We start from the raw sequence: 23034 nt of genomic DNA, 5'->3' as shown, positions 1-23034 counted from the left end.
TACGCATTTGAATCTTTTAAAAACAACTAGAAATTGTACTGTTTTCAGACACTTTTCACATTCATGCAACAAGAGCATTAATGTAAAAATTTGAAATTTGACAGCCAGTTATTAAACCATGATAAAGTCTGAGAATGTTCCACGTGCAGGGCCAGTGAGATTCCATGCGCAGGACCAGACAGACAGGCAGAACTGTAGGGTCTCAATGTGTGGATGAGACGATGGTGTAGGGAGGAGGGGTTTAGATTTATTAGGAACTGGGGAAACTTTTGGGAAAGGGGGAGCCTATACAGGAAGGATGGGCTCCACCTAAACCAGAGTGGAACCAGATGGCTGGTGCTTAACATTAAAAAGATTGTAGTGCAGTTTTTAAACTAAGGGCTCTGGGGAAAGCTGACAGGTGTGGAGGAGCACATGGACCAGACAGAGACATCTCTTAGGGGAGGATCTATTAATGGAGATTTTCTATGTCCTAGTAAGAAGGAGAGGATGGAAAACGATAAAATACAGGTAGGATATGATGAGAAAATGAAGTAAAAATCTTAAATGAACCAAACTGTACCATAGAATCTTTATAGATAGTAATTCCATGCTCTAATGAGAATATAGCAATAGGGATATATTACCAACCACTTGACCAGGATGGTGATAGTGACTGTGAAATGCTCAGGGAGATTACAGAGGCTATAAAAATGAAAAACTCAATAATAATGAGGGATTTCAACTGCCCCCATATTGACTGGGTACATGTCACCTCAGGACAGGATGCAGAGATAAAGTTTCTTGACACCTTAAATGACTGCTACTCGGCATAGCTAGTCCTGGAACCCACAAGAGGAGAGGCAATTCTTGATTTAGTTCTAAATGGAGCACAGGATCTGGTCCAAGAAGTGATTATAGCTGGACCGCTTGGTAATAGTGACCATAATATAATTAAAATTAACATCCCTGTGGTGGGGAAAACACCACAGCAGCCCAACACTGTAGCATTTAATTTCAGAAAGGGGGACTACACAAAAATTAGGAAGTTAGTTAAACAAAAATTAAATGATACAGCACCAAAAGTAAAATCCCTGCAAGCTGCATGGAAACTTTAAATAGAGTCTCAACTTAAATGTATACCCCAAATTAAAAAACATAATAAGAGAACCAAAAAAGTGCCACTGTGGCTAAACAACAAAGTAAAAGAAGCAGTGAGAGACAAAAAGGCGTCCTTTAAAAAGTGGAAGTTAAATCCTAGTGAGGAAAATAGAAAGGAGCATAAACTCTGGCAAATGAAGTGTAAAAATATAATTAGGAAGGCCAAAAAAGAATTTGCAGAACAACTAGCCAGTGACTCAAAAAGTAATAGCAAAATTTTTTTAAAGTAAATCAGAAGCAGGAAGCCTGCTAAACAACCATTGGGGCCACTGGACGATTGAGATGCTAAAGCAGCACTCAAGGACAATAAGGCCACTGCAGAGAAACTAAATGAATTCTTTGCATCAGTCTTCACGGCTGAGGATGTGAGGGAGATTTACAAACCTGAGCCATTCTTTTTAGGTGACAAATCAGATTTAGGTGTCATTAGAGACGGTTTTGGAACAAATTGATAAACTAAACAGTAAAAAATCACCAGGACCAGATGGTAGTCACCCAAGAGTTCTAAAGGAACTCAAATGTGAAATTGCAGAACTACTAACTGTAGTTTGTAACCTATCATTTAAATCAGCTTCTGTACCACATGACTGGAGGATAGCTAATATGATGCCAGTTTTTAAAAAGGGCTCCAGAGGTGATCCCGGCAATTACAGGCCAGTAAGCCTGACTTCAGTACTAGGCAAACTGGTTGAAACTATAGTAAAGAACAAAATTGTCAGACACATTGATGAACATAATTTGTTGGGGAAAAGTCAACATGCTTGTTGTAAAGGGAAATCGTGCCTCACCAATCTACTAGAATTCTTTGTGGGGGTCAATAAGCATGTTGACAAAGGGGATCCAGTGGATATAGTGTACTTAGATTTTCAGAAAGCCTTTGACAAGGTCCCTTACCAAAGGCTCTTAAGCAAAATAAACTGTCATGATATAAGAGGGAAGGTTCTCTCATGGTTGATAACTGTTAAAGATAGGAAACAAAGGGTTGGAATAAAAGGTCAGTTTTCAGAATGGAGAGAGGTAAATAGTGGTGTCCCCCAGGGATCTGTACTGGGACCAGTCCTATTCAACATATTCATAAATGATCTGGAAAAAGGGGTAAACAGTGAAGTGGCAAAATAAGCAGCTGATATAAAACTACTCAAGATGGTTAAGTCCCAGGCAGACTGTGAAGAGCTATAAAAGGATCTCACAAAACTAGGTGACTGGGAAACAAAATGGCAGATGAAATTCAGTGTTGATAAATGCAAAGTAATGCACACTGAAAACATAATCCCAACTATACATATAAAATGATGGGGTCTAAATTAGCTGTTACCACTCAAGAAAGAGATCTTGGAGTCATTGTGAATAGTTCTCTGAAAACATCCACTCAATGTGCAGTGGCAGTCAAAAAAGCAAACAGAATGTTGGAAATCATTAAGAAAGGGATCCATAATAAGACAGAAAGTATCATATTGCCTCTATATAAATCCATAGATGTGGTACTCCCATACCGTGAATACTGTGTGCAATGTGGTCGTCCGATCTCAAAAAAGATATATTCGAATTGGAAAAGGTTCAGAAAAGGGCAACAAAAATGATTAGGGGTATGGAACGGCTGCCGTGTGAGCAGAGGTTAATAAGATTGGGACTTCTCACCTTGGAAAAAAGACGACTAAGGGGTGATATGATAGAGATCTATAAAATCATGACTGGTATGGAGAGAGTAAATAAGGAAGTGTTATTTACCCCTCATAACACAAGAACTAGGGGTCACCAAATGAAATTAATAGGCAGCAGGTTTAAAACAAACAAAAGGAAGTATTTTTTCACACAACACACAGTCAACTTATGGAACTCTTTGCCAAAGGATGTTGTAAAGGCGAAGACTATAACAGGGTTCAAAAAAGAACTAGGTAAGTTCATGGAGGATAGGTCCATCAATGGCTGTTAGCCAGGATGAGCAGGGATTGTGTCTGGGGACCTGGCATTGGCCACTTTCGGAAGACAGGATGCGAGGCTAGGTGGGCCTTTGGTCTGACCCAGTATGGCTGTTCTTCTGTTCTTGTTAATGGTGGTGCCTGTTCAAAAACTGAGAATTGCTTATACATGTAGTAAATGTTTTTGACAGGAGAGAGGGTGTTTGACTCCTGTGTTCTAGTCCCAGGTGTGTAGCCTGTGACAAGTCACTTATGTTCTCGGTGCCTCAGTTTCCCCATCTGTATATTGTGAATAATACTCTTCTTCTTTCACAGGGGTATTGTGAAGCTTAATTAATGTTTATAATTCATTTGATCTCATTAGCTGGACAATGATGAAAAAGGACAGTGTATTTAAATAGTGGCATATTTACTAAATTCCACAGTTACACAACCCTAGCAGCAGCTTTGTTACATTAGAAAATGTTTTATAGCTATACTTTTATTGTCCTTTTGTATTCTATTAGCTTCATAATACATAGTTTCTCCAAAATATCACTGTCAACAAAGATCACGTTTCTTTCTGAAAATGTGTTACTTACTATTGCTACAAGTAACTCCTAAGATCACTAGAAAGAGACTAGAGAATAAAATTATTTTTCTCTTTTTTCCAGTTTGTCTACTCTTTGTATAATCTCTTTCAGCCCTTCCCTTCTTTGGTCAACCAATTCTCCCAGTTTACGTGGCTCTTTCACATAGCAACAAGGAAGAGTGAAACTTAAAAAAAATTGTTGAGATTGTAAACCTCAAAAAATGTCAGGGAGGACTGAGGCAGATATAAGACCTGAAATACTTTTCAGTTATTTTTTTTAACTTTTTATTTTTTAGATTTCAAATTGATCTCTCATTAAATACACACTTATGTTCTAGATGCAAAAAGAACGAGGAGTACTTGTGGCACCAGCAGTGTTTATAGTGTATAATATATATATTTTAAAACCTTTCTAGTTAAATAATTACCACAGAAATTAGGTGGCACCAGAGGAGCCAAATTAGTAAATGACATAGGTCTTAAAAAAAACTGTGTAATTTTATCCTGACTTGGGAGAGTGGAATGACCTTCAAGTACCTGCTTAATGGAAATAACATGTTTTAACAACCTGGGTAGCTACCTGAGAGATAGGGATGCCCTGCCATGAGGGCTCGCAGAGAAATCTCTATGTTTTAGAAGCCTTCTATGGGTATGTCTACACTACAAAATTAGGTTGATATTATAGAAGTAGATTTTTAGAAATCAATTTTATACAGTCGATAGCTTATGTCCATAGTAAGCGCATTAAGTCGGTGGAGTGCGTCCTCACTACTGTGGCTAGCATCAACTTATGGAGCGGTGCACTGTGGGTAGCTATCCCACAGTTCCCGCAGTCTCCGCCGCCCATTGGAATTCTGGGTTAAGCTCCCAATGCCTGACGGGGCAAAAACATTGTCGCGGGTGGTTTTGGGTATATGTCGTAAGTCGCGCCGCCGCGCCCCTCCCCACCCCCCCCGGTGAAAGCAACAGCAGACAATCATTTCGCGCCTTTTTTCCATGCAGACGCTATACCCCGGCAAGCACGCAACCCGCTCAGCTTAGCTCACCGACACCGCCGCTGTTGTGTCCTGGGTGCTGCTGGCAGCAGATGGTGCAGTAGGGCTGCTAACCATCGTCATACACCGCTTCTGCTGCAACTCTGCTCTGCTGCCATTGTTTCGATAGTGAATTTCTACATGTTGTCTGTCATGGGCTCCCGGCTACGTGTGTTCTTCCTCGGGAAATGTGCATGGTGCTAACGGTTGTCCTCCACCGCTTCCGTTGCAACTCTGCTCTCCTGCAGACGCCATACCACGGCAAGCATGGAGCCCGCTCAGATCACTGTGGCAGTTATGAGCATTGTAAACACCTTGCGCATTATCCTGCAGTATGTGCAGAACCAGAACCTGCAAAAGCAGGCGAGGAGGTGATGGCAGCGCGGTGGCAAGAGTGATGAGGACATGGACGCGGACTTCTCTCAAAGCACGGGTCCTGGCAATTTGGACATCCTGGTGGCAATGGGGCAGGCTCATGCCATGGAACACCGATTCTGGGCCCAGTAAATAAGCACAGAATGGTGGGACCGCATAGTGTTGCAGGTCTGGGATAATTCCCAGTGGCTGTGAAACTTTTGCATGCGTAAGGGCACTTTCATGGAACTTTGTGACTTGCTTTCCCCTGCTGTGAAGTGCAAGAATACCAAGATGAGAGAAGCCCTCACAGTTCACAAGTGAGTGGCGATAGCCCTCTGGAAGTTTGCAATGCCAGACAGCTACCTGTCAGTCGGGAATCAATTTGGAGTGGGCAAATCTATTGTGGGGGCTGCTGTGATCCAAGTAGCTAGCGCAATCACTGAGCTGCTGCTATAAAGGGTAGTGACTCTGGGAAATGTGCAGGTCATAGTGGATGGCTTTGCTGCAATGGGACTCCCTAACTGTGGTGGGGCGATAGATGGAACGCATATCAGGGACTGGACCACCTTGGCAGCCAGTACATAAAGCGCAAGTGGTACTTTTCAGTGGTGCTGCAAGCACTGGTGAATCACAAGGGACGTTTCACCCTTATCAGTGTGGGATGGCCGGGAAAGGTACATGACACTTGCATCTTCAGGAACTTTGGTCTGTTTGAACAGCTGCAGGAAGGGACTTACTTCCCAGACCAGAAAATAACTGTTGGGGATGTTGAAATGCCTATAGTTATCCTTTGGGACCCAGCCTACCCCTTAATGCCATGGCTCAGGAAGCCACAGGCAGGCACCCGGACAGTAGTAAGGAGCTGTTCAACTATAGGCTGAGCAAGTGCAGAATGGTGGTAGAATGTGCATTTGGACGTTTAAAAGCGCGCTGGTGCAGTTTACTGAGTCGATTAGACCTCAGCAAAACCAATATTCCCATTGTTATTGCTGCTTGCTGTGTGCTCCACAATATCTGTGAGAGTAAGGGGGAGACATTTATGGTGGGGTGGGAGGTTGAGGCAAATTGGCTGGCCACTGATTACGCGCAGCCAGACACCAGGGCGTGCTGTGCATCAGAGAAGCTTTGAAAATCATTTTCATGACTGGCCAGGCTACGGTGTGACAGTTCTGTTTGTTTCTCCTTGATGAAAACCTGCCCCCTTGGTTCACTCTACTTCCCTGTAAGCCAACCGTCCTCCCCCCTTCGATCACCGCTTGCAGAGGCAATAAAGTCAGTGTTGATTCTAAATCATGCATTCTTTATTAATTCATCACACAAATAGGGGGATAACTGCCAAGGTAGCCCCGGGGTGGGGGGGAGGGGAGGAGGGAAGCACTGGGTGGGGTGGTGGATGAGGGGAGGAGGGAAGGACAAGGCCACACTGCACTTCAAAACTTATTGAATGCCAGCCTTCTGTTGGTTGGGTGCCCGGAGCTGTGCTGCCCCCCCCTTCCCCCCCCGGGTTCTTGGGCCTCTGGGTGAGGAGGCTATGGAACTTGGGGAGGAAGGCAGGCGGTTACACAGGGTCTGCAGCAGCAGTCTGTGGTCCTGCTGCCTTTTCTGCAGCTCCACCAGATGCCGGAACATATCAGTTTGGTCCCCCAGTAGCCTCAGCATTGCATCCTGCCTTCTCTCATCTTGCTCCTGCCACCTCTCATCTCGCTCGTCCCTCCTGTCCTCTCATTCATTTTCTGCTTTCCTGGACTCTGACATTGTTTGCCTCCATGCATTCTGCTGAGCTCTTTCAGTACGGGAGGACTGCATGAGCTCAGAGAACATTTCATCACGAGTGCTTTTTTTTCGTCATCTTATCTGTGCTAACCTCTGGGATGGAGTTGATAGGGGAAGTGTTGAAACATTTGCCGCTGGGGGAGGAAAAAAAGGGAGAGTAGTATTTTAAAAGACACATTTTAGAGAACAACGGGTAGACTCACAGTGAACCAAGCTGTTAACATTACATAGCACATGTGCTTTTGGTACAGGGTCGCATTTTGCCTTTTATATTGAGGGCCTGCTGGTTTGGTGTGAGAGAGAACACTTGCAGGGCCGGGCAACAGAATTCGGCTTGTAGGCAGCCATGGTAAGCCACAGTCTTTCGGCTTCTTCAACCTTCATAACTTGGGAATGGTTTCAAACAGCAGCACCCTCCTTTCCCATACCAAGCACCTGGTGGGTTGGCCATTTAAAAGGAGGGGCTGTGGTTTTCGGGTTAACATGCAGCACAAACCCAACTAACTACCCCCCCCCAATTCTCTGGGATGATCACTCTCCTGAGGATAACACAGAGAGATAAAGAATAGATGTTGCTTGAATGCCAGCAAATACCGGGACCATACGCTGCCATGCTTTGTTATGCAATGATTCCAGACTACGTGCTACTGGCCTGGCATGGTGAAGTGTCCTACCATGGAGGACGGAATAAGGCTGCCCTCCCCAGAAAGTTTTTGCAAAGGCTTTGGGAGTACCTCCAGGAGAGCTTCATGGAGATGTCTCTGGAGGATTTCTGCTCCATCCCCAGACACGTTAACAGACTTTTCCTGTAGCTGTACTGTATTGTACTGGCTGCAAATGCATCCCAAGTCTTCAGGGCAAATTAATCATTAAACACACTTGCTTTTAAACCATGTATTATATTTACAAAGGTACGCTCACCAGAGGTGCCTTCTCCGGCTTCATGGTCCGCGAGCCCGCCTTGGGAGGGTATTGGCTCCAGGGTGATAAACAGTTCCTGGCTCTCGGGGAGAATGGTTTCTCTGCTTGCCTGCTGTGCACTATTCTCATCCTCCTCCTCATCATCTTCCTCATCCCCAAAATCCTTATCCCTGTTGCATGAGACTCCCCCCTTGCAGGTGTCCATGGACAGGGGTGGGGTAGTGGTAGCCCCCCCCAAATTGTTTGCCTCTTTAGTTTTTTGGTAGGCTTGCCTGAGCTCCTTAATTTTCATGCGGCACTGCTGCGGGTCCCTGTTGTAGCCTCTGTCCATCATGTCCTTAGAGATTTTTTGCAAGTATTTTGGCGTTTTGTCTTTTGGAACAGAGTTCTGATAGCACGGATTCGTCTTCCCATACAAGCGATCAGATCCACTACCTCCCATTTGGTCCATGCTGGAGCTCTTTTGCGATTCTGGGACTGCATGGTCATCTGTGCTGATGAGCTTGCCACGCTGGCCAAACAGGAAATGAAATTCAAAAGTTCTGGGGCTTTTCCTGTGTACCTGTCTAGTGCATCTGAGTTGAAAGTGCTGTCCAGAGCAGTCACGCTACCCCAAATTCGACCCAGCGATGTCGATTTCAGCACTAATCTCGTCGGGGAGGAATACAGAAATCGATTTTAAGAGCCCTTTAAGTCAACAAAAATGGTTTCATCATGTGGACGGGTGTAGGATTAAATCTATCTAACCGTGCTAAATTCGACTTAAACTTGTAGTGTAGACCAGGGCTATGGAAGTTTCATTTCTAAATAAATTATGAAATTATATGGAGTAAAAAAACTATTAGCCTAATTTTCAAAGGGGTCCTGGATGGGGGAGGAGGGACCTCTGAAGTTCTACAAGGAATTTTGTACTTGCAACTTTTTGCTCAGATATTTTTCTGCATTCATTTATTTGCCCACCCATACACAAAATATCTGATCAGAAACTTGTAGGTGTGTAAGTGATGGTATTGTTTAAGAGGCTGCTTTAGAAAATGTGGCCCATTATAATTAACTAATATTTAGGAGTTGACAAACCCATCAGAGCTGGGAAATTTAAAATGAGAATCAACACTCTCCTCGGCTCCTCAGCGAGTCTTTAATGGAGTGTTAGTTTTACTTGTACATTTCCTGGCTTTGGGGGTTTAAAGTTGAATAGATATTTTTGAAAGATTATTTTTATTAGTACCTTTATTCAGTCAAAGTCCACTTAACCAAAACTGTTAGCTGAAATTAAATTGGCTGTACTGAGCACAGTTGGTCAGGATACAGGGTTTATCTGTCATCCAAAAGCTGTTGCTATTAAAAGCTGCTGATTAAACCACATGCTACAGGGCAGTTGGCACAAATCTTTTTTTAATTTTTTTCTTTTCCTTGGTTATTGTTGTTGTCTCACAGATTCCACAAATCAATTGGTCTATGGTAGTGCAAGTCGTACTCTGGATGCCACTGCATGCAATGTGCTTGTGTTGCCACTAGCCCCTACTGCAGTAAATAAGAACAGTAAAATATTGTTATAGACTCTCTGTTTGAATATAAACGGACAGATCTTTACTGGTAACATTTTAGTGCCTATGTGACTTATTTTGACTTCACTTTTGAAAATGTGAGTTAGGCTCCTAAGTCACGTAAACATTTTTGAAAAGTTTACCCGACCACGATGGGCAGATGGAAGGTGCTTAGATACTACAGTAATGGTTAGCAATAAAAAACCTCAGGATATAGATAGGCAGCATACTCTCCGCTCTACCACTGTTGATAGCTGCTTATTTTGTCACCTGTTGAGAAGCATTAAGTGGAGCAAGACTTCTGTGACCGGAGGACAAACAATGTGTGGGATTTATAAAATAAAGCTAACAAAAAATGTGATCAAAGAGCTTTTGTGCTGCATCCCTTGGGATTGTGGCTTAGGGTAACAACTAGGATCTTAATACTGATGTGTGAGTTTTGTAGGTTTCAAAGTTTGTTAGGCTTCCTGTTCACCTTTAAATTGGAACCCTTGATGTTTATTTACAGTAACATTGTTGAGGATGAGAAATGCAACATATTTGTGTTTTAATCTTACATCTCCTTTGAAAACCCATTGGCTATGTGTGTTTTAATGTTTTTGATACTTTTAACTATTTTAAAAGTCAGTGCAAGCATCACAGTGCTGAAGAACAACCCTGCAATAACAAATGAATACACGCTAGCAAGCATGAACAAACATGGGGGGGAAATCTATAAAGAATCAGACATCGGTTTCAAATTTCCAAACAAGAACAAAGATTTAAAAAATATGAAAAATCCCTTTTATTGTTCTCTTTAAAATATGTTTTTCTTAATCTGTAATTAGCATGAATCATTTCTTGAGATAAAACACAAAAATGCATTTTGGGTGGATAATGGACAAATAATTGTGAGTTGGTATTTTCTCAGTGAAGTTTTGAATGGATAAGTATTCATGTCATACAAACCATCTCCACAATTGGTAATAGTCCTCTTGTATGGTAACAGAGAAGCCAATGATTGAATGTGATAGGGAGACTTGTCTTAAAGTTGGTTCTTTGAGGCCAGGGTTGAAGCACATTGGCTAGGCAATGTGGGGGGAAGCTTATGTAAGGAGAAAGTGGAGGCTTGCTATGGGGCTTGGTTATGCTATCCCCATCCCCTCTTTTCCATCTCAGAGCCCCTTTAATGAGGGAGAAGACTTGAAACAGAGGAAAAATCCTTCCTAGTAGTAAAACTGGTCAATAGAATGTTGAGTCTTGAAGGCCTTAAGGGTTCCATGACCGTTGAACACAAGACAGGACAGCTGAAGCCACATGGGAATTTTTGTTTTTGTAGTGCATGGTATATGAAGCATACCAAATATGTAACAGTTCCCTTCTCAAGAGCCTTAGAGTCTAATGAGACAGCAAGTATCCTACAGCATAGTACCACACAGAGAGAGAATGGCAAGAAGAGAGCATTGGAGCTGGGATGCTGGCTACAAGGGTGAGGAGTGTCATCTCATTCTAAGTTCATGAAGAAAAACTAGAGAAATGAAGTGAAGGTCAGGAAGAAGAGGCAGTGAGCAGATTACATGGTTCCTGCTGTCTTCAGGGAGAAGTCACCAGAAGAGATTTAAAAAGACAGAGCAACAGGTGAAGAAGAAAGAAGAAAGCCAATGCTGAATGCCAAAACTTACAAAAGAAAAGGGAAATGATTCTAAAGAAAGGATGGGAAAAGCCCAGAAATGAAGGGAAGAAGGACGGAAGTGAGAAAGCAGAGAAGGGAAGTAGGAAAAGTTTGAGGAGAGATGCAGAAAATGAAAGACCAGAGCAAACAAAGAGCAGAAGAAGAGAACCACAGGCAAAGCAGAAGACCCCTGTGGAGAAAGAAAGTGAATAATTTATACTGGGTAAATAATCCAGTAGTATAAGGGCTTGTTTAATTATGATATTGAATTGCTATTGAAAGAAAATTCATTTAATAATCTGAATTGCATTCGAATAATCTGCAAATAATATTTTCATATTTAAAATTGAGTCATAGTTAGTATTATGCATTATCAGCATGTATGAAGAGCCACCAGCATGCTCAGCTCTGTACAAGATGCAAAATAAAGCTAGTCCTTGCAGAATCTAAAATTCTGGGGTCTCTTGCTAACCCTCCCCCTCAAACTCATGATTCACAATGAGTGAACTAGTGGATACACAGGCATGTTAGCATAGCTGGGTATCAGGAAACACCCTGCACACATTGCAGTCCCCCTCCCCCCTTACAAACTTGTGCTGCATGGGGGATGTCTTCTGCTAAGCCAACCCCACTCTGTCTAGGCACTGTATTAATACAAATAATAATAGTAGGTCTCCGATTAATGGCAAAATATCTCTCTAATAAAGAGAGAACTTCCCTTCAGCTTAGTTGAACAGGGGAATGTTGTTTACCAGCCAGCATCATAACCTTCATGCTCCTTTTGAATTCAGAAATACAAGTAGTCCGATTTGGGAAATAGTGAGACATTTCCTTTACCTTTCAAGCCCATGGCATAATGAGTGGGATCCCATAGGGATCAGTTCTGGGTCCGGTTCTGTTCAGTATCTTCATCATTGATTTAGATAATGGTATGGAGAGTACACTTATAAAGTTTGTGGACGATACCAAACTGGGAGGGGTTGCAAGTGCTTTGGAGGATAGGATTAAAATTCAGAATGATCTGGACAAACTGGAGAAATGGTCTGAAATAAATAGAATGAAATTCAATAAGGACAAATGCAAAGTACTGCATTTAGGAAGGAACAATTATTTGCACACATACAAAATGGGAAATGACTGCCTAGGAAGGAGTACTGTAGAAAGGGATCTGGGAGTCATAGTGGACCATAAACTAAATAAGAGTCAACAGTGTAACACTGTTGCAAAAAAAAAGCAAACATCATGCTGGGATGTACTGTATTAGCAGGAGTGTTATAAGTAAGACAGAAGAAGTAATTCTTGCATTAATTAGGCCTCAACTGGAGTATTGTGTCCAGTTCTGGAGACCACATTTCAGGAAAGATGTGGACAAATTGGAGAAAGTCCAGAGAAGAGCAACAAAAATGATTAAAGGTCAAGAAAACATGACCTATGAGGGAAGATTGAAAAAAATTTGTTTTTGTTTTTGTTTTTTTTAGTTTGGAGAAGAGAAGACTGAGAGGGGACAGAACAGTTTTCAAGTGTGTAAACAGTTGTTACAAGGAGGATGGAGAAAAATTGTTCTTCTTAACCTCTGACAAGAAGCAAAGGACTTACATTGGAGGAGGGGAGGTTTAGGTTGGACATTAGGAAAAATTTCCTGTCAGGGCGGTTAAGCACTGGAATAAATTGCCTAGGGAGTTGGTGGAATCTCCATCATTGGAGATTTTTAAGAGCAGGTTAGACAAACACCTGTCAGGAATGGTCTAGATAATATAGTCCTGCCATGAGTGCAGGGGACTGGTCTCGATGACCCTTCGAGGTCCCTTCCAGTCCTATGATTCTATGGTCTCAAAGTGTACTAGAAATATTACCTTCATTCTAAGAATGGTCTTCATATTAAAGGATCCTCTGTGGACATCCACCAAAAATGCACTCTGTTCTGCCTCCATTGGTCTCTATCTGGAATGTATAAAATAAGACTGGGATAAAAGACCCTGCTGCCTGTTAATGCTCTAGGGTTCTTGGAGACATACAGCTAAATATGCTGTGGGGAGGCTCCAGAGTTAAAGGATTTGGGGGGGGAGGTGTGAGGCAGGATTTCTCTCACCCTCCAGCGATACTCCCCCTGTTGCTGATATAGGGAGCAGTTTCATGGGCTGTGGCTCTCACAAATTACCAAGTACTTTGGCATCACTCTGTCTCCAAAATTCTAATGCTGCAGAGCTAGAAGATTGCAGTTGTCTAGCACATGGAAAAATGGATTTGAAAATGTGATTTTTGCAGCCTTGGAAAGCCACTGTTGCTTGATAGCCAAGATAAGTGGTCCATTGATATGCACTGGAAACATCTGCATCACGCTTCCATTTTACATTCTCCAGCCGTCCTATGAACTACTCCTCTTCTCCTTCACTTCATGCTTTCTTCTCTTCTTTTCCACTGGCTGTCCTTTCCGGGAAGCTGCATTCCTGTATCTTTGGATTACTATGTAACTTTATACTGACTGAAAATCCAGAAAAAAATGAACTGGAAAAAAAAAGCCCCAAAACTAAAGGAACCCTAACTGCTAAGATTAACACCAGCCCTTTGAATTATGCAGTAGACCAGTTCATCCACCACTGAAATGTAACAACTGTGTATCAACACACAGGAACATTACACTCTGCATGGAGCTGTATCTTAAATCTGTTGGAAAAGAGTAGTTAGTGCAGAATTTAGTGTCCTGCTTAGTAAGCAGCATTTCTTTTTTGTGAGCATGTTAACCCTGCACTCTGTGACCTGCTCTGGCTACTGATTGGTTTCTGGGATAATTTTTAAGATGTTGGTTTTTAGCTATGAACCTCCTAATGGCCTGGGACCCACCTATCTATGAGATCATCTCTTTCTTCATGACACAGTGCTACAGCTGTGGTCAGTGGAGGCACGTGAGCTGAAGCCCCTTTAATATAAGAGAGTTGGGGCAGCTAGCAATGTTTCCTCCATTAAAGCCCTGGACCTTTGGTATTTGTTTCCTTCCCAGATCTGTAATAGCCCAAGTTTGTTCGCCTTCAGGATATTACTGCAAAGCCCACTTTTTCTGCCTTTGTCAAAGGGAGAGAGTGTTTCAGTAGGATTGGCTAGTGGTGAGGTGAGATGTTGGTGGGGATTGTGTGGGGAGGCAATTGATTTGTGTTATATTTCTATTGCCACTGTGTTATTTGAGCTGGGATAATTATCAGGTTTGTTTGTTTATTTTAGTAAAGATAGTTAAGGGTGTCCAGAGCATCGGATGGACTCTCTTTCATTATAGTTCAGTAAAAATTTGAGTAAATACACAGTGGTCTAGGACAGGCAGTGAAGATAACCTGTCCAACTGAAACTGTAAGGGAAGTTTGGTGGGCAGAATATCATCCCTGGTGTTAGAATTAGGGCATTGGGACTAATGCCTCTTCTCCTGAGAAGAGTGTTAGGAACTGTAACATCACCACAAGGGTTAGGACCTAGATTTAATGTCTCATCTGAAAAAGGGCATTTGTAGCATAACCAAGCCCCATAGCAAGATGCTTGGATAATAATTTAGTCCTATGACAGGTCAAGAATCTTAATTCATAAATACCACTATTAGTTATTGATTTTATCTGATGAATAATGCATTTTTAAAGTTTACTCTCCAAAAAAATCTTGTTCCGGCTTCCATATTATGCACGACTGCAGAAGCTCAGAACACAGTCATTATTCCAAGGTTTGTATGGAAACCAGACTGAGACTTTTACTGACTTCAGCCCCTGATAATTAGATATTTTACCTGATATCAGCTAAATAGAAGATTTAACAAAGATCAGTAAAAGAAGGCAAAGAAAAGTTAACCACAAAAATGCTTGGTTTGGGTCATTTTAAAAACCAGATTTCACTTGGAGAAGCATTTGACAAAGAAAAACTGGTTTTGGACAGAGAAATACTGATCTTGCTGAGCATTCACAGCTGCCACTGAAGTCAGTTGGCATTGCAGATGTTCAGCATCTCTCAGGATCAAGTCCATGGAGCAGACGGGTTTGTCTTTCCCCCATTTTGATTTTATTGCTAAAGGATATCTGCATGAGAATAAGATGTTGGCACTCATGTGCTTCTGCTGTTTGTGCCTCACTTCAAGTTATTATCTCAGTTTGTGACAACATAGTTTTCGTGGAGATTATGATATTGATGAGGCTTATATATGACTCCACATGAGATGCAGTCAGAGCAAATGATTCTTAATAGAAGAAAGGCCCTGCTTTCAAGTAGTTCTCGCTATGACCTGCTCTACACTTAAGTTTTATTAGTATAACTGTCAAAGGTGTGATTTCTTTTTCAACTGAAATAGTTATGCTGATAAAAGCCTTAGTAGGATGTAGTTATATCACTATAAAGGTGATTTATTCCAGTATATCTTCTTCTGCTGCTTCCTGAATCCAAATAAGCTGTACCCAGTATAAGCACTTTTTATATGGACTACATCCACATGGGGGGAGGAGGAGTTGTCATTGTAACTATACCAGCATAGTTAAAGCAGCAAAACTATCTAGTGTAGACAAGCCATAGTTATATGAAAGGAGGGAAGAACTAAACCAGAAAATATTCTGTATGGTAGAGTTGTTTCTAAAGATGTTTGTCAAAGGTTTCTTTTAACAGTTAGCTGCTCCATAATGGTCAGATTTTGGGGGTACAGTTATAATCCGAAAGTGGCTATAAAATGATGGGGTAGATCTAGTCTTTTCAGTCATTTCAGATCACTTTCGCTCCATTTATAAGTCAAAAGCATATTTTTTCTATCTGCAAGCCTTGCAAATTGTCCTTGGGATCTGAGAAGCAAGGTGGGTTCTTTCAAGGAGATGCATCTTCACTAGAAATACAGATTCTGCCATTAAAACTCGTTTATCAGCTTTGTCAATTATGAATAAGGCCAACTAGAATCCTTTCTACCATAGTTGTGATGGCTGGGCAGCATGGCTTGAAATGGTCTGGGTCATTTTTAAGGCTTACATCTTGTCCTCCAGAATCACCATTTTCTTAATTATGTCTCTAGCCTTTGTAGTTGGGGAGAACGCCTTGAAAATGTGAACCAAGTATAATTGATGCAGGGATGTATGCCTCAGTTTGCAGAGCCTGAAGCAACAGCTCTGAGAGCTGTGAAGTGCACCATTCATATTAATGGGGTATTAACTCAGATGTCCAGTTAAAATAATTTAAATGTCAACAGTGTTAACTTTCATTGCTGATTTACAGAGGTAGGTGATTTATATTATGATTTGCACAATCTGACATTTCATTTTGGTGTCACCTGTGGTGATTCTTGGGAGATGCTGCAATTTATTTCCCCCCTAATATGGCTCATGGAGTCAAAAGGCTCCAGGGGAGTAACAGAGCCCAAGGATGGGCATCTAAACCTCTCTCCTCAACTAGCCCAAGCATTCCCACAGAAAAATGGAAGCCTGGTCTGCCCTTGTTGCAGTTGGTGTGGGACCAAGCATCATCCTTCCTGACTCTAGTAGCTGCTGCTACTCCCTCTGTTGGAGGCTGTCTGCAGACTCAGGCAGACTTCTCTATATTGTTTACACTTACTTCGTGTTTTCAAGTTTTCTTTGTAGCCATTAGGGCTACAAACAATTTTTTTTCACGCAAACTTGGATTCTGGAACCCAAGACACCTGTCTGTTGTGCCTATGCCTTAATCTGGCCCTGCTTGTAGGTGTATTTGAACCCCCCTGTGGGGGAGCCAAGTCTGAGAAGTCAAGCAGAGTCTCTCAGATTATATTTTGAACATTTGCACAATCTGCTCTGAGTGATGTCTCATTTCAAGTGGGCAGAGCTTGGGAGAGTACTGCAACTCCAATTTGAAATCTGTAGGGTATTACCAACAGAAGTAAAGCCAAGGAGCAGATATCATTTTAAAGTACACAGAGTAAGAATAAATCATATTTATATAATTACTTTTCTGATCTTAGCAGCTCCTTGGATCCACAAATACAACGACATGCAGAGTGTAGATCTGATCTGGTGTTGCTATCTAAACAATTTTTTTAAATGCCAGTGTCTCCACCTAGAGTTCCACCCAGCACTTTGAATTTGTCCTTCTGGATTCTATTTCTTTTGAGGTTCAGAAGTAGTTGTCAAGTGGATGAGATGGTTTCAGCACTAAACATTTTCCTCACCTCTTTTTTTCTTCTTGAAGGGGCATAATCAACTTCTCCCTGACAAATATTTTACTTAATTTTGTCACATATAACAGCTGAGATGATTTATAACTGATGGAGATGAGAGAGAAAATACACACTTCTCTGACATTTGTTTACCTGATACCTTTGATTGCAATTTGTGTATAGCCATTATTATAATGAGGAGTCCGGTGGCACCTTAAAGACTAACAGATTTATCTGGCGTAAGCTTTCGTGGGTAAACTCCATACATCTGAAGAAATGGTTTTTTTTTAATCCACGAAAGCTTACACCCAAATAAATCTGTTAGTCCTTCAGGCGCCACAGGATTCCTCGTTGTTTTTGTGGATACAGACTAACATGGCTACCTCTCTAATACGATGTCATTATTGTTTCCGCTGTAAAGTTAGCCTGTTATGTGAGTCTTCTATAGGCCCAATTCTGAAGATTTAAGCATCTGCTTAACTTTATACACTGGGTGAAATCCTGGTCTCACTGAAATCAATTGCAAAATTCCCACTGACTTCAGTGGGACTAGGATTTCACCCTGTGAGTTAGGCCCATTAATTTCAATGGGACTGCTCACTCTATAAGTGCATAAATTAAGGACATAAATCTTTGCAGGACTGGAACCTTCAAGGCACAAATGGGGTCCTCATTAAGATGCTACTAGCACTGTGTGGCCCTGATCATGACTGGGGCTTTATATACTTTTGTATAAATATTTAACCCTTTAAAAATAGGAATGTGATTGTAGAAACACAAAAACTGGCAGGGAGACCCAGATGCAGAGATAGTCGTGGAAACTGCACCTAACTCACATTTTAAAAACCTGACTTTTACATGTAAAGTTTTCAGTGTCCCTTGAAAAGGTGATCTGTTTAAGGAGATGTGTAAAACAAAATGGAAGCAGTAATAAACAGAATGCCTTCTTTTACTGTCAATTCTTACGCAGCTGTGAAGAATATTCTGCTGAATACTGATACTGTGTAAAGCTAACACGTGTGTTCACTATCGCCCTCTAATTACATCAGAACACTTCACAGTGTTCCCTGGCCTGGGAAGGGATTTGTTGTTTGATTGCCGTTTTAGCTGCTGCTTCCACGTGCACCAGAATGTTGCAACTACAAAAACCCACAGCTTTGCATTTTAACTCGGGGGCTCTAAATAGCTCTTTCCACTATCCTTAACAGCTACCCGCTGCTGTGCATTGTAGGTATTTCCTTTTCTAAAAATAATCTTTTGCAAAAGACCACTCCGCCCTCACCTAAAAAAAATCCCAGTCTCCGTTTACATTTGCTTCAGCAACATCAGCCCCTTCGCACTATATGTGCATCTATTAGTTTAATTAACAGAAGGCTGTTAAAAATAATACCCTCCCCCAAGAACTAATTGAAGTAGGCAGCAACCCCAGATGTGTTCTCTCCAGCCATGAAACTGACTGAGCAGAGAGACGTCTCGGAAAGAAACCTGTTCTTACCATACACTCCTTACGCCCTCCCCTCCTTTATCTATGTCATCACAACCACTGGCAGGCCTTCTTTGTGTAACCAAATAGCTGCTGGATGGCAATTGGTCAGTCAGTCAAGGCCGGCCCCTTCCTGGATGGGCTTTATGAATATGCATGATTCCCTTCCCTTCGCTCTCCCTCCCCCCTCCTGCGCGTGTGTGTATGTGTGTGTGCGAGAGAGCGAAGCTCTGCTTCTAGCAGCAGCAGCAGCCTTGCTCCAGCCATGTCAGATTGTTTCAGCCTGGGCCCACCATGAGAAATGGCCATGTCTGTGAGTGCAGACGAGGAAGATTATGAATCGGAACAGGATCAGGTTAGGATCTTGGAGGGTGTAGACGGGAGGGGGATCTAAGGCAAAGTTTGCACTAGGAAGGAGGGGTTGTGGTGGGGAGGAGGTTGTGAGAATGCAGAGTTACTATGTGATCTGCTTTCACTAGAAAGCTGGGGGGGAGGGGGAAGAAACAATGTGAGATCAATGAATGTATCATCCTAGGGTTTCCCTGCCTTGCCAAGAAAAGAAGAGTGGGAGCTACTCATGTTAAAGGGTAAACACCTAGGGCACCTTACGTTCTGTGTTTTAAGGGCAGGCCTTTGAACTTAATGGGTTTTTAAAAATCAGATGCAGTTTTTTTTCTCCGAGACACACAGCTTTCCCCCACCCTAGCAGCACACTGCTGAGCATTAAAATGGACCCTTGTGCACACTGTACAAATTGTTTCATTTAAAGCTGTTTTTGGTACATGGCTGAGCTGAGCTGCTTTATAAATACCCATGCATATTAGGGAAAGTGAGGTGGGTGGGATTATGGTCTATGCTGTTCTGCTGTTTGTGACTGTAGATTTTTTTGCTGTCGGCCGGATCCCAGGAGGTACTGAGAATCATCAACTGGTATTGATTTCAGTGGGTGTGCTAAGCAACCCCTACATGATATTCAGCACCTTGCAAGATCAGACCCTGTATGCTGAGTTGATAGGCAAGTACAGTTACAGTATATGTGGGAGGGGTCTCCTTGTTAAGTTTTTATCATGTCTAGAATTATTTTAATAAGACTCCTCAAATATTTGAGAGATCTGTGACTTCAATAGCCTAATACGGAACTAGTTACTTCACCATACTTTGATGTATACTCATCTCCACTTCCAGAGGTGGAATAAAATAAAACAAAGGATGTCTTAAAAAAGAGAACTTTGCCAGTCTCTCTGCAAGGTTTATTCTTCTGAAGGTTTTTTTCCCTCTTGGGGGAGGAGAATAAACTTTAAATTTATGAAGTAATCAGTAAAATAATCCAGAACATATGTTCTAGATTGCATATTGTACTCTCTTGCAGAACAGCCTAAGTAATTAAAAATACGCTCTGAGTAGAATTAAACATATGTATGCAATTAAAACAGATAAACTTTTTCATAACCTAAGGTGTTCTGCATTTTAAAATAAATTTGAAAAATGATTATTCAAGAAATTGACATACTCTGCCATAAGAAGATAGACTCAAAACGTAGCCTGTTTCATCCTTAGTAATTTTGCTACTTGTTTAACCATTAGTTATTGCGCTAAAAGAAGCAAGGCTAAATAAAAAAGAATTTAGATTTAACAATTCCTTGCTACAGTTTCCCTGGCACTGCTGTATTGTATGTTGCCCAAAATAGTTAGATGTGTTGTATTACCAGTGTGCAGTGGTGATAGATGTTTGTGCACTAAGGTTCTATTGGCTTGTGGAGTAGTGGTGTCCAAGAATGGTCTTGGGTGACTAACTTTATTAAGAGTACTCATACATTCTGAGGACAGAGAGAGTTTACAGGCAACTATTGCCGCTTGATTCACTGCTAAACTAGACAAGGTGTTAAAGTTTCCACCTGCCCTTTTTTTTAAAAAAAAACTATGTCCTGCATATACCCACCTGGCTGCTTCCATTGGTTTGCTTGATTTTGATGTGACTGGTATATACTTTTAAAGTAGCTTAGCTATAAGCAAGAGGGCAAGATTCGTGTCAGTGGCACTATGCTAGATGTAACATGGAGGTAAAGTCACTACTGAAAATGATGGTGCTTAATTGATTTTTAAACGTGGTTATCTCCCTCAGATTTTCACTTCTGATAAAATCTGAAAGCCTGTTAACATTTTAAATATTACTAATTTTTAAAAAAACACACCCACTAAAATAGAGATTCTTTCTGCACCATGAAGCTCTATGAGGCCTGGTCTATACTTAAGTTTTACCAGAATAACTATTATGATTAGGCATGTGATTTTTTTTTTTTAAACTGAAATAGTTATACCAGTAAAATCCGTACTGTGGGTGCAATTATATTGACAGGTATAAGGCACCTTTATACTAAATAGACCTTCCCATATGGAAATAGGTAGACCAGTATAAAGCACCTTTATCATGATATAACTGCCTCTACTCTAGGAGGGTTGTATTGTTTTAACTTAACCGTTAGAGTTAAACATAATATATTGATAGTCTTGGTGTCTGCTGCCTTAAACTAGTTCCTTCCTCATTAGTGTCATCTTACCGAGAATTGCTGCAGTGCCCCCCCTCCTTCACCAAATCAAGAGTGTCTATCTAGTGTGAGGTTTCCTACCTTAAATAATGGAGGGGAAAGAGTTTAATGCTCAAGAACTGTTGACTTCTCTGCGTTTGTCGAATTCAAGGTTGGGTATGTGTAATGGAGCCACAGTCTTTTAGGCAGTTAATAAGGGTCTGTTTTGGTTCAGGCTAGTGCTTTTATTGCTCGCTGTATACTTGGCTAGGGCCTGATCTAGACTCAGAAGTTAAATTGGCGTAACTACAGTACTCATGGGTATGGTAACAATGCTGACCTAACCCCCAGTGTAGATGCAACTAGGTCAACAGAAGAATGTTTCAGTCAGTCTAGCTACCATCACTCAGGGAGGTGGAGTTCCTGCAGCAACAGAAAAATCCCTTTCGTCGTTGTAGGATGCATCTGCACGACAGTGGCAAACCTACAGCACCGTAGCTATGCCACTGCAGTGCCCGTAGTGTAGACATGGCCTAGGTGTGGAATACTTGTAAGACAACAAGTGTCTGTTTCTATCTAATGGTTCTCTAGTAGCCTACATAAAGCGAGCTTACTATTCCAGTTCCCAGTGGACAAGTGTACACATCTCTGAGCCCACGACCACAACTGATGATGTTTGGTAACCTGGCTGGTGTTCTTAGCAGAGATGAGGAACTCATGGGTACTCTGGAGACCCAACTCCCCTCTCATCCGTAGAGGTGGTCTTTGGAGTTTGGGGCAGAATCATGTCAGTGGGATATTCTAGGAAGCTTCTGCTGTCACTTCCTGTTCTGTGGATCGACAAGGAGGTTAATTTTACCAGAGTTTTCACCAGCACTACATTTGTGGGGGTTTTTTTTTTTTTTTTTTTTTAAATGAACTTAAGCTCCCACTAAAACCTTGACACTCAATAAATGATAAGGAATTAACTGAGTCAGAGGTCTGCTCTACTCTGTTTGGTAGTCAGTAGGTTTCTGTTGCACCGAGTAACATTGTAAGAGCTGATGGCTGCTATGTGCTGTGGTCAGAATTAAGATGTGGCTGCTTCTGGCTAACTTCTTGGCTCCTTATTTACCTGATGATATAACAAAAATATTTGTATTTAAAATTCCTCTATGTTGAGGTTCTTTAAAACCTGTCTTATTGAGAGGCAGCATGATCTAGTAGTATGAGCACAGGACTGGGAGCCAGGAACTCGTAAATTCTAGTCCTAGTTCAGTCACTGCCATCAGTTGTGGCCTTGGTTAAATGACTTGACTTCAATGTTTTGCCCATCTATAAAATGATGGGTAACGTACCAGCTGTGCAAGAAGGCTGTGAAAATTGGTTAATGTCTATACAGCACTTTGAAGATGTCAGACCGTAGATATGTGAAAAGTGTTTTTGCTATGAATGATTTGTACAATGCATGCACAGGTTTTTGTGTAATTAAATTCAAATTCCACATGGATCACAAGTGGAATTAGTTGGGTCTCATCCCATTACCTGCTTGTGTAAATCTCAAAACCACCACACAGTTTGGAACAATCCTGACTCTTTCAGGAAGGAAATCAGACTGGAATGATAGTAGAAGGTGTTGCAAGTCAGGGTTGAGGTGCATTGGCAGAGTTGTGTGGAGGGGATTTGCACATCCCTGCTTGGAGTGATAAGTGCAGAAGCCACTCGCACAAAAGCTGTCTTCTGGGCACCAATATCCCTCCTCTTAGGGGCAAGCTGGGTCCTCCTTTTTCCCCAGACCAGCACACCTTGTCCTTGGACCCCACCCTCCCAAGTAGAGGATGCTGTATGTGGGTGCCTGTGCTGACATAATGCCACCATAGCCCTGATGGAGTAGTGATAGCAATGAGGGCCCCCACACAGAGTTCTCTGCTTGGTGGAGTGGGAGGAAGTCCACCCACTTACGATGCTTGGGGCAGTTTACACCTCTTGGAACTATTATGT

General features: G+C 41.8%; 2 protein-coding genes across 8 annotated transcripts in view; one reads left to right on the top strand and one right to left on the bottom strand.

The window, feature by feature from the left end:
- The window catches only part of KDM2B (lysine demethylase 2B), a 176003-nt gene that overhangs the window by 121824 nt on the left and 31145 nt on the right, over positions 1-23034 (top strand). The window contains exon 1 of one of the 5 annotated variants that reach the window (XM_078848977.1): positions 18680-18884. The exons of the other annotated variants lie outside the window; for them this stretch is intronic. Coding sequence (XP_078705103.1) covers positions 18831-18884 — 54 coding nt within the window. The 5' untranslated portion in view covers positions 18680-18830. Of the gene's footprint in view, positions 1-18679; positions 18885-23034 lie in introns of those variants that run through there. 5 annotated transcript variants of the gene reach the window in all.
- Positions 6409-23034, bottom strand: part of RNF34 (ring finger protein 34) — a 64734-nt gene continuing 48108 nt past the window's right edge. For 2 of the 3 annotated variants that reach the window (XR_012155117.2, XR_013634732.1), the window contains one exon: positions 6409-6928. The gene's annotated coding sequence lies outside the window, so the exon portion shown is untranslated. The remainder of the gene's footprint in view (positions 6929-23034) is intronic. The other variant, XR_012155118.2, reaches the window with a different exon arrangement.

Source organism: Lepidochelys kempii, chromosome 15, assembly GCF_965140285.1.
Source record: "Lepidochelys kempii isolate rLepKem1 chromosome 15, rLepKem1.hap1, whole genome shotgun sequence".
NCBI lineage: Eukaryota > Metazoa > Chordata > Testudines > Cheloniidae > Lepidochelys > Lepidochelys kempii.
This window is presented reverse-complemented; position numbering and strand designations above follow the sequence as displayed.